At 37.8% G+C, this 17,416-nt stretch overlaps 2 protein-coding genes across 2 annotated transcripts; both read right to left on the reverse strand.

Moving 5' to 3' along the window:
• Positions 1 to 8,851: 8,851 nt before the first annotated feature.
• LOC109185668 (LRR receptor-like serine/threonine-protein kinase EFR) lies at positions 8,852 to 12,061 on the reverse strand. Its single transcript, XM_019335626.1, has 4 exons — positions 11,698 to 12,061; positions 9,375 to 9,860; positions 9,020 to 9,231; positions 8,852 to 8,974 (listed from the first exon to the last, which is right to left on the reverse strand). The coding sequence occupies exons 1-4, from the start codon at positions 12,059 to 12,061 to the stop codon at positions 8,852 to 8,854; spliced, it is 1,185 nt and encodes a 394-aa protein (XP_019191171.1).
• Positions 12,062 to 16,271: 4,210 nt separating this feature from the next.
• LOC109185669 (uncharacterized mitochondrial protein AtMg00810-like) lies at positions 16,272 to 16,769 on the reverse strand. The gene has a single exon (XM_019335627.1). It carries the CDS (start codon positions 16,767 to 16,769, stop codon positions 16,272 to 16,274), a length of 498 nt encoding a protein of 165 aa, XP_019191172.1.
• Positions 16,770 to 17,416: the final 647 nt, after the last annotated feature.

Genomic DNA, 17,416 nt, shown 5'->3' on the forward strand with positions numbered 1-17,416 from the left:
ATCATAGGCAAGAAAGCTACACAGCCTTCCGAATGCCACCATCATAAGCTGGAAGAAGATGGGAAAGGTTCATCGTAACCTACTCCCATGCCCAACAAACGCACCAAAGGACAAGGAAACCTCAATGACAAACTTGGTCACACGAGTCCATGAGGGTAAGAAGGCATATCGCATTGAACAAGCCAGCTCCGGCTTGCTAAAAAGAGAGAATTCTGAATGATGAAAGTTCTAATGAGGCAAACATCTTATGAAGTTCCTGCAACCTAGTGAACAATCTTCTGAAGATGTCACTATGTGTCACTCTCAGCCTTTAACTTCGATCACGCAACCCTCTCTCACGTTAGGAGTTGGATGAATATTGCCAAAGAAGGCAAATCTTGACTGAGTGACCGAACGAGATTGACTTCAGTCTGGAACTTCACGTGCCTTATCGTTCTTCTTAAGCTTTTGTTGATGTAACTCTTTCGTACTGGAATCCTCGTGATCTAATAAAAATGCTATCCTTTCGTATTAGAATGACTGCTTATTCTTGTCTATGCCTAACTTTTATATGTTACTTGTCCAAAATCACAGGAAAGCTCATCACTCATACCTTTCCGCGGTCAAAAGGGCCATAATTTTATATGTACATTCTTTTAAAGTTCATTGAAGTTTGGAGTTTCATAAAGAAACAAGTTAACCAGTCAAAGTCTTGCTTGGAATTGATAACTCCTTGACTACAGTTATGCAGCATAATTTGATAAGCTTGAATTAATGTGTAACAACACATGAGCCTATGTGGATTTCTTCGCTATAAAAGGAGTGAATTCTTCACTTTATATTCATCCCTTCTTTTCTCTTTACCATGGCTCCAAAGAAACCTTTCACCAGAGGTGATTCTCACAAACTGAAAGAAGGTGCCAGACGTCTCAGGGAGGAACAGGGTGACCTCTACCCTGGTAACAGTCCACAAGCACCAGTGGAAATTCCTTCTGATTCCGACTCGTCTCTTAAGTATGATGATATGGCGGGTTTTATTGTTGAAAGTGAGAGAAGACTTCGAAAGATCCTACCAAGATTCCAGATCGAGACTATATGGCTTTTCTGGCACAAGAGGACTTAATGGAGAAATATGATCAGGAGGAAGAACCTGAATCCTCATCTGGCTCAAACTATCCACGAACCGGGAAATGGTTCAAGCAAATGCTGGGAAATTTGAGGCCAAAGGTGAACCATCTGGAGTCAAGAAAAACGAGAGGAAGAAAATTTGACCTTTTGTCTGTTGTATCTTATCCTATGTACTTTCTTCTCTCGGTTCTATGTATAATAAAGCTTAATTGGCTCTGGTTTCCTTTGATCGAGACTTTATATGTCTTATCTATCACCTGTCTAAAAATCTCGAATCAAGGACAAAACTCTTGAAAAAGAATATATTCCCTAAGCAGTATCTTGGTCAAGACAGTTGGACACATCTTTTGAGAGGTTCGGTCTCTCTATTTAATAGACCCTCTCAATCTTCTATGGACTCACTCATCTCTTCCACTCATGGATAAAGGGAAAGAAAAGGCACTCTCATCCAAGAGCTTATCTGAGACTGGAAAAATGTCTCACCGCAATCTCGGGAACTCGGTTGAGAAAGGTTCATCATCTGAGAAAGAACCTGAAATCTCAGAGTTCTACTCTCTTGTTGAACTTACCCCTCTTCTAAAGCACGAAGAAAGATATCGTGCACTGTATTCTTTTGCTAAGGCCAAGGTAATGGCTGAACTAAATGACATGGAGAGACGAGGTCTCTCTAAAGAAACCTTGGGAGCAGATCACGAGACCCTCATTGCTGAAGTCTTTGCTCATGAGATCCGAAAGAGGGAATACCTTGAGTACGAACGAAAGAAGAAGGGTAGCAATGTGTAGAAGGGAAGTCTACCTACAAATGCACGAGAGATTGTAACTGTTTGTGTTGCGTATTGTTCTGTGTAATAATTCTCTCGGGAGAAGCATTTCTGTTGATGTAAAAAGGACCTGTTTGACTTTATTTGTCTCACAAGTCTGATGTTATGAAAACTCTATCTTCCTTCGGGTTTGGAATCATGACTAAATATGCTTAATACTTTTAGCCTTTATTTCCAACCGTTTAGATGAATCCTAATGGGATCATGTGGCCGAGAAAAGTGGTCCACTCCCCCACTCTGTCTGAAACATGATGTGACGTGCATTTAATGCACCAATAAGCACTCGAGTGATTTTCTCTCACCTCATTAAATGAGGGAATGATCATTTTTGATCTGCACACGATCTTATCACTTCCCCATGTTGATCAGTTACCTTTTGGAGAAGAAGAACCGGGAGTGTTTTGATTTTAAACCATTCATCTCTAAATGGATCATCCATACCCGGATACCCGGAGTTCTATAAAACCCCTCTTAAACCTTCTTGATCTTTACCCTACCTTTCTCACTCTCATTCTTCATAACCCTCTGTCTCTCTCGAATCCTCAGCTATGGCAGAACATCCACAAGCATCACCATCTAATCCTGAACCAGAAACTCCTTCCAACCTGGAAGTCCCAAGCTTTCCAACTGAGGACCTGAGATTCATTGAATCCAGAGTACCCTTCATCATAGGGGGAAATATGTGGGACGCGCACGGATTCCTTGAGTATATCCTGGATAGAAAATTTGGTGAAAACATCATACGTATCCTCACAGAAACAGGATTATATAGCTTCATCACACACCTTTATACTGTTTGGCACCCGGTTGATGTAACCCAGTTTTATATGAATGCTTCAATATCTTCTGATTATTTGACTATCACTTCCAGAGTCAATAATCATCATGTGGTCCTTACCTCGGAGGACGTTCGATCAACATACGGGTTTCCACAAAGAGATGAGTCTTACAAGACAGATATTATATATTATCATCTCGACCTAGAGGAGTTCTACGAATCCATCAAAAACAATCACGCACCATCCAAGGCAGAAATCACATGGCCGTTGAAGAAGAAATGGTTCCGGCTAGATTATGAGTTCACTGTTGATATCTTCAATAAACTCGTCGATCACAAGACCTCGGGCACTGATGATGTGACGAAGGAGAAGTTGAAAATGCTGCATGCTTTCTTGAATGGATTTAAAGTCGATTGGTCGAAGATCATATTCAACAATATTGTTCACACCATCACCTTTCATCGAAAAAGTCCAGGAGACATTGCAAAGAAATTAGGATATGGTTTTGTGATAAGCCATCTTCTGGCAACGAAAGGAGTCGTTCTGCGCCCAGGACTTCGACCTGGACAGAAAGCATGTCACATGAAACAAAAACCATCCGGATATGACAAGCAGAAGGCATTGGAGTTGGGAATCCCTATTGAGCAAGTCAAAGCCAAGAGGAAATCAAGAACACCTAGGGTTTCAGAAGATGATCAACCCAAGCCAAAACGACAAAAACGAGAAAAGCACTCCTCTCGGAGTAAGGCGAAAAAGGCAGAAGAAACTTCAGCTGTTCTAATCCCTTCAAAATCTCCACAAGAGAAGAAAGATCCAATTTCACCCTCCCCTCTACCAGAAACAATCTTGGTCAAAGACTCATCCGAAGACGAAGATAATCTGATTCTCTCCAGAATCATCAAAACGAGTCACTTTCGGTCTCCCGTTCAGGCGAAATCTTTTTCGAAGGAATCTTCTACACCGAAAGAAGAAGACACGAAAGATGCATCCCCACAGGGGGAAATAATCACGAATGAAGCACTTTCTGAGGGGGAAGCTCAACCGAAAGATGTTCTTCCTGAAAAAATTTCTGATGATCAAGAACCCAAGTCTGATCTCGGTTCTCCTCAAGACCACCATCCACAAGAACCTACTTTGGCAGATCAACTCCTTTGAGAGCTGACACAAGAACCTGCTAATGTAGACATGGAGGCCAGTCGCTTAAGTCTTCCACAAGAACCTGGGTCACCAGAAAAGACAAAAGAGCGACTGATGCTCTGATCGCTGTGCCTTGTTTGCCACAAGAACCTACCAATACAGAGCAGGTAATTCTGACACAAGAACTTGTGTTGGTAGACGAGACAGCCGTTGTCCATGTAACTTCTCTGGATATACCGAAACCTTCAGCTCTAGCTCCTGAAGTAAAGGCTTCTCGTCGTACACGAGATCAAGTTCTTAGAGAATCCATTGAAAGGGATTACAAACGAGTTCTGCAGTGGCAAAAGTGGCGCACTGCTCCACTACGGACCTTTCTTGAAACTTTTGAAGCAATGCAGGATGAAGAAATCTTTGCACTTGAGTGGATTGGCACTGATGACGTTTCAAAAGCTCTTCGAATTGAAGAAATCAATCGTGTTTTCTCTTACAAGATGACAAATCGCACTCTCGGGAGAGATAAAGCTCCAATCTGCATCGAGCTTAACAAGCCACCCTTGGATCCAGTTTATGAAGAAGAAATGAAGCAACTTCGATATGCCATGTTGCTATCAAAGATCAAGACCTCTTTAGAGAAGGAACACCAAAATGATCCAAATTGTAATGTCAGTGGCACGAAAGATGAGCTTGGACGAGAGAGTGAAGAAGACGAGAGTAATGAAGATGAAGATGATAATGATGATGATGTTGACGATGCTGATGATGAGAATGATGCTGATGATGATGATGATGATAATGATGATCAGTTGGGTAATGAAGGTGCTCAAGAAGCCGACCCCGAAGACAGTCATACAATCTTGATCGGTCCTGACTATGACACCTATCCTCAAAGATCTCCCTTAAGAAAACTACCATCTGACAGTGATGACTCGGAAGAAGTTTCAACTTCTCATCCCGAAGATCTATCTCGTGCCATTGTTCCGCATATCCATCCCATAGACGAGACTCCAATCAAGCAAGGAAATGAAAGTATGCGTGAGGGCAAACTGGAAGCCTCACCAATTCTTCTTAGCTCAGCTAGTGGTGGAAAACGGGAAGCACCACCTCAAGATGATCACATGGACACATCACTAACAGACATTGAGGAAGAATCCCCTGCAGAGTCCCCACGGACTATCATGAACATCATGAGAGGAACTGTTCATTCAGCCGAGACCATCCATAGGCAATATCTTGCTTTACGAGAAAAGGACACGAAAGTTATGGATGATCTGTGCAAGAAGGTCAATTTTCTGATAGCAGCACAATCTCAACCTCGATCTCCACTTCCTGCACAGCCTCAACCGCAGCAACAAAGCCAATTAGATCCCAAGATCCTTGAGAGAATGACAAAGAAATTTTATGATCTCGAAGCTTCCTTGAACAAAGTTGCGCGACAACAGCATGAAATCAAACACTCTCATTTTGGTCTCAAAGAGCGTGTGGATTTGGCCTGTACAAAGATTGACACATATCAGGACAATTCGTACCAACTGGGATAATATGCACTTCAAATTCTCGGGTACGCTCAGGATATCTTACTTACAATCAACAAGGCCTCCTCCATTCCTCCTACCACCTGTGCTGATGATGCCAAAAAAGGGGAAAAGAGAAATGATGACAAAGATAAGGATGATGATCAGCCGAGAGATAACACGAAAGATCAAGCTCGTGAAACACGACACTCTCCCTCTCGGACACTAAGAGACTATGACCAAAGGAACACGAATCCATCTCATCCACCTTCCAAGTCTCGTGGTTACCACTCCTCGAAGCAAAGATATCATGGTCGATACCAATCCTCCAAACAAATTAAGCCTCGACAATCATTTGGTTCTGAAGCCAAATACATCTTCACAGGACAGCCAAAGAGAGAACAGACGAAATTAACGCAGAAACTTATGAGAGATAACAAAGTAACTATGGATGGCATAGGAAACTTTGTGGACTTCGTCCCATATTAAGAAGGCAGTGGCAAACGATTCGAGGGTTGCAATAATCCTATCTGGTTGAAAACAAAAGACAATTATACAAGACAAAATCACATGAGCACTCAAAATGAGAGAATCAAAAGAGCAAACAAAGAACTATGGAGGAAACATGATGAAGAAAGAAAAAGAAGAGAAGATGAAGCAATGGAAAGAGAAAGGATCAGAAATCTCATTGAAGACCTTTCTAATGTAACCAAAGACTCCCCACAGAATGTCATGCACAATGCAGCTTTCGAAGTGCACAAGGAATCAGGAAAGAGATACCAAGAAGGCATGAATTCGTTTGAACTGATCTCGTGGTGGAAGTATGGTATTGTTGAAGGAAGCAACATTCGGGAAGCCTACAACAATTACACTGGTTTGAACATCAAAGGAGAACATGAAGAACTTGTCAGGTCTAATCCTATTAAAGTCTTCAGAGCAAAAATCAATGAGAAAATTGACTTCAACAGGATGCTAAAGCAACAAAAGGAAAAGGATGACCAAGAACTCAAGGAAGCTGAACAACAGAAATCAAAGCTTTTAGAAATGTAAGTTAACTTTCGTTCTGTTTCTCTTCATAAAGTTTTTGTAATGATCAGATCTTTATATATGAAACTATTATTGTCACACATCTCGTGTCACTTGTCTGAGTTACTTGTCCTTGTCTCGCTTATTAACGCTTTAATCTAGAAAAAGACTTGTAAACTCTCAAGTATGGCTGTTTTTTTTTTTTTATAGAAAAATCCTTATGGAACTTTTATCAGCCTTATAAGAAGAGTATAGGTTTTGGCATCATCAAAAAGGGGGAAATTGTTAGGAACATTGTATTAGGATTTTGATGATACCAATGTAATGTAGGAAAGTAGACCCCTAACCATTAGTTCTTTTTAATCGCTGCTTTCGTCCTAGACGAGAGTTGCCATAACTCATCTGTAATTCGTGTTAAGCTAGACAAACACACGAAAATGAGTTATGACTAGATGTTAGGGTCTCCAAGGCGAAAGAAGACACGAGACATGAAGAACAACAACGAAAGTCAAGCAGGAGTTGTCAACAAGCACGAAAGGACAGTTTTTGTTAAAGACGATCTTTATCAAGCATTACTTCTCTTCAACAACGAGAAGAATGTTCCACCTGTCTGATTTGACAACATCCTAGGACAATAAGGACTTCATCTTATGGGACACACTTTTCAAAAGCATTAAATGAAGATGTACCATCTTCTGGAGCTAAAGGACAAATCCTAATGCTTCCCATATCTTCAACGGCTACATGGTACAACCTCATTAATGAAGCATTTAATGCATGAAGCTCCCCGGTCCTTGTCCAATGGTTAAAGGGTTTGAAAATTTCATCTCCCTCCAACGGATGAATTTTCATCACCTATAAAAACCCACCTTCATCAGCTAAGAAGGTGCTGGTTCATTATCACTCAACTTACTCACTTACAAAAGCTCTTGAAAAGTCTACAATTTACTAAAAGCTTTTGTGAACCAGTTTTGAGGTGCTAAGTTACTTGAAGAATCATTTGTCTTACACCTCAAGGAAGTCTTGACATCTGTTTGAAGCAATCATATCTCAGAGTCAAGACCTCATCGTTGGAGAATTCAAGAAATCATTTTCTAACAACCGCAACTCAGGAGAAGAAGTTGATAGAGGCGGAGTAAACTCGAGGAGTTGAAAAACCTACGAAGGCTGTCCGGCTTAGTGATCAAGGAAGTCTTTGTGTACTTGTACTAAGAGTGATAGTGCAATCCTTCCAACAGTTGTGGAAGAAGAGTGGAGTAGGCAATATTGGCTGAACCACTATAAAATCTCGTGTCCCCTCTAACTCTTTACTTACGCTTTTCTTTTGTGCATTCATATCATTCCTTTATTATCGTTACCGAAAGTTTGTCTAATTACGCAAACTCGTGCAAAGTATCTAAAACAAATCTATCTTATCCGCTGCGCCAAGACACCGAAAGGTGACGTTTAGGGCTTCTAACGAAAAGAGAGTCTATTCACCCCCCCCCCTCTAGACTCTCATCTCATTCTATCGGGACCAACAGTAAAATAATGACATTTTAGTCTTTTACTTCTTCTATGTTTCTTCTCCATTGGGTCTCTTCTATGCGGAAAAATTATATGCCGGAAAACATTTCTTTGAAGTTTTGATCGGAAAGTTCTGACGATGAATTCACGGATTTGGGAATCTTCTCATTGCGTTGCAAGGTCTCTTCTCTCTGCCAATTCCAAGAACGGTTCTCGTGCCTTCTCTGCCTAATCTGTGCAAGTAGTAATCCGTTATTGTAAAATTGTTGATATACCTTGTGAGTTAGAACAGTGTCCTTGGAAATGAAAGATTCAGCTCAACTATCTTTCATTTCTTCTGAATTAATTCCTCCTCTAGTTTACTATGAATTTTTCCGACATAGAAGAGACCCAATGGAGAAGAACAGAGAATAAGCAAAAGACTAAAATGTTCTAATTATTTTTAACATTAAAATTTTCTGGCTACTTGTCATTTGACAATTTGACTAGATGAGATCAAAATGGATAAAAATTGAATAGTTAGGGTACTCAATTGTTAATTTTGAAAGTCCTGCATTGAAATTAACAAGACCTCAATAGTTATAAGACCAAAAGTGTAATTATCTCTAAAAGCTGCAACAAATTTGCAGAAAAGCTAAGCAAAAAGGGGTAGAAATTGAGAAGGAAATAAAGAAATAGCATTAATAAAAACAATATCCAGAATAATTCTCCAAATACACCAAACAACGATTGTAATGATAGAAAAGACAAAAATATGTAATGAAACAAACTCCTAAGCTTCTGCTTGCTGTTCCTTCTCCCACAGCTCAAGAAAGCAGACAAATTTCTAAGCTAGCTGGCAACATCTCCCACAGCTACTTCTTCCATCTTGATGCTAACAACTTATCAATTCAAAGGATGATGCTTAGCTTTGGACTCTATCTGATCTGAAGCATGCTCCCAAAAATATCATATTAATTAATCTTCAGTGCATCAAGAAGAATTTCCTTGCTTTATTTAATTCACCAACAACATCACGAATCTTCAATCTATATGCTGGGAATTCCACAGAACAAGCAACCCCAACTTTGAACATACAAACTAAGCACACATCAAATTTGTCATTCTCCTTGCACGATTTCTCTTTCTTCCTCATTTGTGTTTGTTCATCTCTTTCTTGGACAAGTTTGGGATCTGCAATCTCCACTCCTCTGTCTGCTAAACCAGCCTTAGCGTAGCTATGAAGGTTTAAGCCGTCTTTGAACAATTCATCCGTAGGTCTCTTCCCAGTGAACATTTCTAAGATTAGTATGCCAAAGCTATATACATCACCTGCTTTTGATGGCCTGCTTCCAATACCATATTCTACTCCAAAAATGAAACCAAAAACAAAATGAAATAAAATAAAAAAGCAACTATCCAAATGTAGATTACAAGAGCAAATGCAATAGAAAGTAGAAAGAAAGTTGGAGAAATAATTAGGCATTAGTGTCAATTATAAACCTTACCCGGAGGTGCATATCCAACAGTTCCTTGTACTCCTATAAGACTGTGGTTGTCTGATGAAGAGCTTTGAATCCTTTGTTGTACAAATCTTGCCAGTCCAAAATCACTTACATGTGCAGTCATGTTTTTATCCAGGAGAACATTACTCGGCTTGAGATCGCAGTGGATTATTGCAGGTTCACAATCATTATGAAGATAATCCAAAGCGCATGCCACATCAATGAGAATGTTTAACCTTTCAACAAAACATAAGCTTTTATTGTCTTCAATCTGGGAATTCTCTTGGGGACTAAAATGCAACCAATTCTCAAGGTTTCCACTATCCATGTATTCATAAACTATAGCCTTAAAATCATTTCCTTGAAGATCAAACCCCGAGCAAGCAGTTAGCACCTCGACAAGATTCCGGTGTCTGGTGTTTTTCAGCACCTCACACTCAGCAACAAAACTTCGAGAAGCTCCATGGTGCAAAAGATCAAGTACTTTCACTGCAAAAATAGTTCCATCATGATCAAAACATCCTTTATATACAACTCCAAAACCACCAACTCCTAGTAAATTTTCTTGAGAAAACCCATTAGTGCACTTGAAGAGGGAATGATATGACACTCTTAAGATTGGATTTTCTGTCAAATTAGGAAATGGTCCTTTTCTTTGTCTTCTTAACCATCTACGACAGAGAATAAACACTACAACAGTTAGCCCAACAATCCCAAAAATCAGAGGAATTACTATTTTCAAATAACATTCTGAATTCTTCATTTTGGACTTTGTAGTATTGCATTCAGGGAGTTTCAGCTCTGGTATGCCCCCACAGAGCTTTTTATTTGCTGCAATTGAAACAAAGCTTGTGTTGTTGAAGTTCCTGTGGTTGGTACTGCTCCTTCAAAATCATTGTATGAAAGATTCAAATTTTGTAAAAGTTTGAAGTCTTTCAAGAAAGTTGGGATTTGACCTATGAAATGGTTGTGAGAAAGTTGTAAGAATTGCATACCCCTCAGATTTGCCAAGGATGATGGAATTGGGCCTTCAAGATTGTTATTTGTTAGATTCAAGATTTCCAAGTAAACGCAACTACCAAGCTCTGGTGGAATAGGGCCTGACAATGAATTATAAGATAGATCCAAGATCCCTAGATTTTTCAAATACCGAACCTCTCTTGGAATGGAACCTATGAACTGATTGTGAGAGAGATCCAAAAACAATGACAAGGATGAGAGTTGAAGAACTTCCTTAGGGATGTGCCCACTAAGGTTGTTGCGAGAAAGATCTAAAAACTCTAGGTTTTGGCATTTTCCGAGACTTGCAGGAATTGTATCATGGAGGTAGTTTCCTCCAAAATTAAGCTGTAATAGACGGGTTAAACTTCCGATAGAAGATGGAACTTTTCCAAAAAAATTGTTTAGAAATAAAATCAATATTCTTAGGTTGCTAAGAAACCCAATCTCAAGTGGAATTTCACCACTGATTTTGTTCTGAAACAATAGTAATACCACTTGGGATGTTTCCAAACACCTGATTACTCCGAATGGAAAGAAATCTAAGATTTCTTGAAAGGTTAGTGATTGTTGTAGGCAAGACCCCTCCAAAATTATTACCACCAAGGTCCAATATCTCTAATTAAGTTGCTCGCATTGGTCAATGAAGAAAGGAAGTTCAAGTCAAAAACATTCCCTTCCCCAAGATGATTACCTCCGGCCAAGAACTTTTGTAGTTTTTGTAACTTTCCAAGGTTAGGAACTTTTCCCGTCATTTTGTTTTGAGTAACACAGAATATTTGCATTTGTGTTGCATTTGATAATGTAACAGGAATACTTCCAGTGAAATTGTTCCCACAAAAGTAAAAATAAAAAAAGGCGGGGAAGAGTAACGAAAAGGTTGGGGTGCAAAGTCCCCCTTATGTGATTTCCAGCCACATTAATAGTCAACATGGATGAATGGTTGAATAGAGAAGGGGTATAGTGCCACTCAAATTATTTTGGCTAACTAAAAGGTATTGTAGTTCAGACAACTTACATAGAGAATCGGGTATTTCTCCAAATAAGTTGTTGACGGAGACAACAAAGTGATTAAACAGTGAAAGATTCCCTAAAGAATGGAGGATTTTACCAACAAGGTTGTTGTGATTAAAAGAAATGACTCGAAGATTACTTAGGGTGCCAAGCTCTGATGGAATGTTGTCTGCAAGATTGTTATATGAGAAATCTACAAATTGCAGGTTTTTACATACAGAAATATTTGACGGTATAAACCCACTAAATGAGTTATTGTTCAAATTCAAAATTTGTAATCTATGCAAATGACCAATGCTTTGCGGGATGTCACCTGAAAAACTATTGTTTTGGAGGTCCAAAGCCTTGAGAAAGCTCAAGTTCCCAATGTATGAAGGCAGTGATCCCACCAATTTCAAGGACATGAGATTTAAGGACATGACTCTAAGGTGGCGGCGGCCACACAAAACACCAGGCCACTCACAGAAATGGATGGTTTCATTCCACGAGGCCATGACACCAAACGGATCTTCTTTGATCATTTTTTTGAATTGAAGAAGTGATATAATGTCGGTCTCATTGCCTGGTAGCTTGGAAGCAGATGAAATAAGGGCAGATCCTAGAACCAAGAAAGTGAAGAAATACAGAGAAAGGATAGGCTTAGTAGTGAAAAAGAAATGAAGAGTAGGAAAAGCCATCATTAGTGTGGTGTAAGTGAAGTGCCAAAGGAAGATAGATGGTGGTAAGTATTATATAAGAATCGTTCGTTAGAAGGGCACTATATATATGAATGCCACTTGCAAGATTTTGTAGGAATAATCTGATTTTGTGTTTTCATCTACCATTGCTTATACAACTGTCGTTAGAAAAGTAAACGACCAGAAGAGAATGCATTTTCTGTAGAAGACAAAAGCTTGATTATTAGTCAATTTTTTGTAGGAATATAATTATTGTTTTTGAGTTAACAATTTAAAATAAATTCCATCCACAATACTTCAATTCCAGACAACTAATTGTTGTCTGGATTATTTTGAGTTATCTAACAGAAGTTGTCATCTATTATAACCACTGAACATGAACCACAGAGGCTAGACCAATGCTCACTGCGCACAAGGAGCCCCTCTCACTGGTTATTCTTTCAAAGTTTCACCTCTATGCCCAGTTGAGCTACCCAAACTGTACTTGTATTGAACTGAAACTTCAGTGTATACAAAATGAAACTGAATAACAGAGTTACTTTTTGCAGAACGGCGCGGAATAGCGCGACATGGGTATCGTTTCTTTTCATTAAACAAAACGGCGTCGTTTTGAAGCTCGGTGCATAATCGATTATGCACCGCGGTGCACGATATAATTTATCGTAGACCACGGTTCAAAACGACGTCATCTCGTCAATAAGAAGAGACGATGCCGTTAACTCCATTGCTACGACATATATTTTTATAATTCATAAAGTACATTAATCTAAAGCATAAAATACATTATTCTAACTCATAAAGTACATTATCTTACCCCTGAAGGTTCATTTTTAACGCATAAAATACATTATTTTAACTAATAAACTACATTATTCTAATTCATAATGTCCATTATCTAAACACGTTAGGAGTAGAGAATACAATCGTTATGCTCTGAGTACATGCCCACCTTGCATGGTGCGCATGAATCAATATTCATAATTTCTATATTGTAGATCCATAATTTCTATACTATAGATCCATAATTTCTAGACTCTTGGTGAGCTAAAATTTATACTTACGATACCGTTAACTCCATTGCTACGACATACATTTTTATAACTCATAAAGTACATTAATCTAAAGCATAAAATACATTATTCTAACTCATAAAGCACATTTATCTTACCCCTGGAGGTTCATTTTTAACGCATAAAATATATTATTTTAACTAATAAACTACATTATTCTAATTCATAATATCCATTATCTAAACACATTAGGAGTAGAGAATGCAATCGTTATGCTATGAGCATGTGCCCACCTTGCATGGTGCTTACGAATCAATATTCATAATTTTTATATTATAGATCCATAATTTTTATACTATAGATCCATAATTTCTAGACTCTCGGTGAGCTAAAATTTATACTTTAGATTCATAATTTCTAAATACAGTAGATCCATAATTTCTATATTGCACTGATTTGTGTAAACATAGTTCATCAATTGGAATCTAAAGTATAAATTTTAACTCACCGAGATTCTAGAAATTATGAATCTACAGTATATAAATTATGGATATAGATTTGTGCGTACCTGTGCATGGTGGGCACGTGCTGACAGCATAATTTGCCTAGAGAATGTGAGTCCACATAATATGAGTCTTACAAGCTAAGGGACAAATCAAACAAAGACCAATAGAAAATATATACAGGAAACTCCATTGTCGGCCTTGTGATTCTATACAACACGGAATAAACTGGCTTAAACTGAAAATGATAATAGACAACGTAGGAAAAGGTTTAATTATAATAAGTATAGGCCTTTGTAAATATATTTTTTAAATATGCATAAATATTAATTGTTATCAACGGTGTCATGAAAGAGTGGTAGGAAGGACACTACATGAATGTAACATCTCACAAGAAAGCTATTCTAATGTGATTTATTTGTTTCTATCTAATCCATCAATTATGTCAGAAAAATAAACTCAAAAAATGTATTTTCCTTGGAGAAAATTAAGGATCTTGATTATCGGAGAAGAGGAAATAGAAAATAATATTCCTCTTCAATTTTTTACCACCTCAAATAAACCCCCAATTTTATTTTTATTTTTTTGTTTGAAAGCTATTTATGTGGATTTTGGTTCCAAAAGTTTGACAACACCCAAATGTATTCTTTTGAAGTCCTTTCATTTTCAACAACAACCTGGAGAGACCGGCATAACCATTTGCACACTCATCTACTTACAAAAGAAAAATCAATAGAATTAAATCCCTCTGCTTCATTTTTTATAAAGAAAATGAATATCTATTGCATCACAAGAAGAGAGAGAAATGCAAAACATTTAACTTCAATGAGATCTTTTTTTTTAATTATTTAAAATATTATTATCATGGTGGTGAGTTGAAATTACAGGAATGTAAAGAAATAATTGGTGAATTGCAAAGAGTTGTACTACATGTCTCCATGTACTATTAACAACAGTGTTGCAAAAATTGGGCCTAGGCGCCGATTAGGCGCTAGGAGGTCGGCCACCTAGGCGCCCGCCTAGGCGCTCTAGGCGCTGATTAATCGCTCTAGGTGCCCGCCTAGGCGGTCCCCAAGCGCCTAGAGGGCGCCTAACGATTTTTTCAACCTTGATTAACAACAACAACAATAATAATAATAATAACAATAACAATAACAATAACAATAACAATAATACCAAACATTGAAATTGAAATTCCTAGTAATTCTATTTCTATAAAACAAACACTGGAATTTAAACTTCTACTTTAGTTCCAGTACGTAATTCATCACACATGGAATTGTAATTCCCTTCCCACGAAATTCCCTTCCTCCAACCAAAGGCCCCGTTAATATCTATTCCATTACTTTTACTCCTAATATGACAAACACTGATAAGTTATATTCATCATGTGAATCCTTAAAAAAGTCTCAACATCTAAGTATAGGAGTAAAAGATAGGAATCCACTTATACCAATCACACCGCAAAATATAGACAATGATAAAGTACTTACGAGGTCTCTGTATCATACTATAGTGTTTTATTCAATTAAGTCATTATACTTTTATTTTGTTTAATTTAGTTTTTGTACTTTAAAAAGTAATGAAATTAAGTACAATAGTTAACACTGTTAGTATTACAATTAATTTAGGTTACGTGGTGCTGACATCATCAGTGTCACATCATGATATTTATATTCCTACTCATATATTACTTTATAAATATTTAAAATTAATTTTTCGTACCACCAATACTTTAGTTAAACTAGTATGTCCAAAATAGATCATTACAACAATGTTCTTAATGAGATTTGGACACTTGATGTCAGCATGGTCGTAACTATTTATTTTGGACATATTAGTGTACTATATTAGTGGTAAAAATAATTAATTTAAATATTTATAAAATAATATTTGAGTTGGAATATAAATATCATGATGTGCCAGCAATGATGTTAGCCGCGTAAACTAAGTTAACGGTAATATTAACATCGTTAACTATTGTCCTTTGTTTCACCACTTTTTAAAGTAGAGAGTCAAAATTGAATAGAATAAAAGTACAAGAACTAAATTAAACAAAACACTATAATACATGGCTCTAATATGTACTTTGACCTATTCCTAATCAATTTTTGTACTACCTAAAAAAAACAAAAAAATAAATTGGAAGTTATTTACGTGTTTTTATTCCAAAAATTTTGACAACACACAAATGTATTCTTTTCAGGTCCTTTCATTTTCGACAACAAACCGTCGAGACCGCCATTACAATTTGCTCTCATATACTGTTGCAGATTGAGAGCAGAGAAAGGTGAACTGAAAACTGTATTATTCTGTCGTACTTTACAATAGGAAGAAGAGAGAGCTTTTATATAAAAGGAAAGAGCTAGCTGCTTCTAAGTAACTAACTTCCAACTCGTAACTAAGTTGCTGAAATACAAAGGACAGTAGATATACAGGAGATTATAATCCTAAAAGCCCCCTCAAGTTGGATTGTACAAGTCAAGCAATCCAAGCTTTGAAATATAGCTACGGAAACTGTGGCTTGCTTTTTGGATTTCCATGAAATCAAAGCACCTCCTAGAAAAACACAGAATCCAGTTATTGATTTTCTTGTATCAACACATGCTCTCCAGTCTGAATCAGAAAAGGCTTTTAACTGTAAGTTGGAGACTGCTGGAAAGAAAAGACCTTGGCCAGGAGCAGCTTTTATGTATCTTAATACTCTGTGAGCAGCTTGGAGGTGTAAGTGGGTAGGTTTGTCCAGAAATTGAGATAACTGATGTGTGGCAAACCAATGTCAGGTCTAGTGATGGTTAGATAAAGTAGTTTGCCCACTATTCTTCTGTACTGACTACTGTCTTCAAGAGGCTCACCTTCACTTTTGCTTAGTTTATGTGAGGGAACTGTGGGACTATGGGCAGGTTTGGATTCTATGAAACCGGTATTAGCAAGTAATTCTAAAGCGTACTTCCTTTGGCAAACTGCAATGCCCTTCTTGTGCCTGGCCACCTCCAATCCAAGAAAGTATTTCATAGGCCCCAAGTCTTTTAATTGGAACCTTTCATTGAGCTGTACTTTGACTTCTTGTATAGCTTCTAAGCCAGCACTTGCAGCCACTATATCATCCACATATACTAATAGGGCTACAAAGGACTTACCAACCCCTTTTGTGAATAGGGGGGAATTGTCAGGCAGGGACTGTTTGAACCCCATTCTTTGTAGAGCATCATTCAACATAGTATTCCACTGTCTGCGCTCTGGATTATCTTCATAACGATTGTGAACCTGCAATAATTCATTGCGATCTGAAGCCAAGAAATGTTCTCCTTGATAAAAACATGACTGGGTGTGTAAGTGATTTCGGATTGGCAAGATTTGTACAAACAAGGATTTAAAGCTCATTAGAAAGCCAAAGTTCTACAGGAGGGGTTCGAGGAATTATTGGTTATGCACCACCTGGTATGTAAGTATGCATGATAAGTACTATAATAATCCTCGATCTTTTAACTGTCAAATTTGTATACTCTTCTAATCTAGTATACATTTGTTATTCTTATTTGGGATTAGAATATGGATTTGGAAGCAAACCATCAAAATCAGGTGATGTATATAGTTTTGGCATACTAATCTTGGAAATGCTCACCGGGAAGAAACCTACAGATGAAGTGTTCGGAGGTGACTTAAACCTTCACAATTATGCTAAGGTTGCTTTACCAGACAGAGGGGTGGAGATTGTGGATCCAATAATTCTCCAAGAAAGAGATGAACAGACAAAAACCAAGAACAAAGTCGTCAAATCACACAACTTTGAAGTGTGCTTAGGTTGTATGATCCAAATTGGGGTTGCCTGTTCCAAAGAA

The sequence above is a fragment of the Ipomoea nil genome, unplaced genomic scaffold, assembly GCF_001879475.1.
Source record: "Ipomoea nil cultivar Tokyo-kokei standard unplaced genomic scaffold, Asagao_1.1 scaffold1339, whole genome shotgun sequence".
In the NCBI taxonomy this organism is placed as follows: domain Eukaryota; kingdom Viridiplantae; phylum Streptophyta; class Magnoliopsida; order Solanales; family Convolvulaceae; genus Ipomoea; species Ipomoea nil.

Bases quoted from the DNA above. Each gene is read 5' to 3' on its own strand.
- LOC109185668 (XM_019335626.1), bottom strand. From the start codon at position 12,061: ATGGCTTTTCCTACTCTTCATTTCTTTTTCACTACTAAGCCTATCCTT. The intron at 9,861-11,697 runs GTGACATCCCGC...CTATTTTTGCAG, and splicing joins CCAAAACAATAGTTTTTCAG to TGAAAGTACTTGATCTTTTG. The intron at 8,975-9,019 runs AGGAAGAAAGAG...AAATTTGATGTG, and splicing joins GAGATGAACAAACACAAATG to TGCTTAGTTTGTATGTTCAA.
- LOC109185669 (XM_019335627.1), bottom strand. From the start codon at position 16,769: ATGGGGTTCAAACAGTCCCTGCCTGACAATTCCCCCCTATTCACAAAA.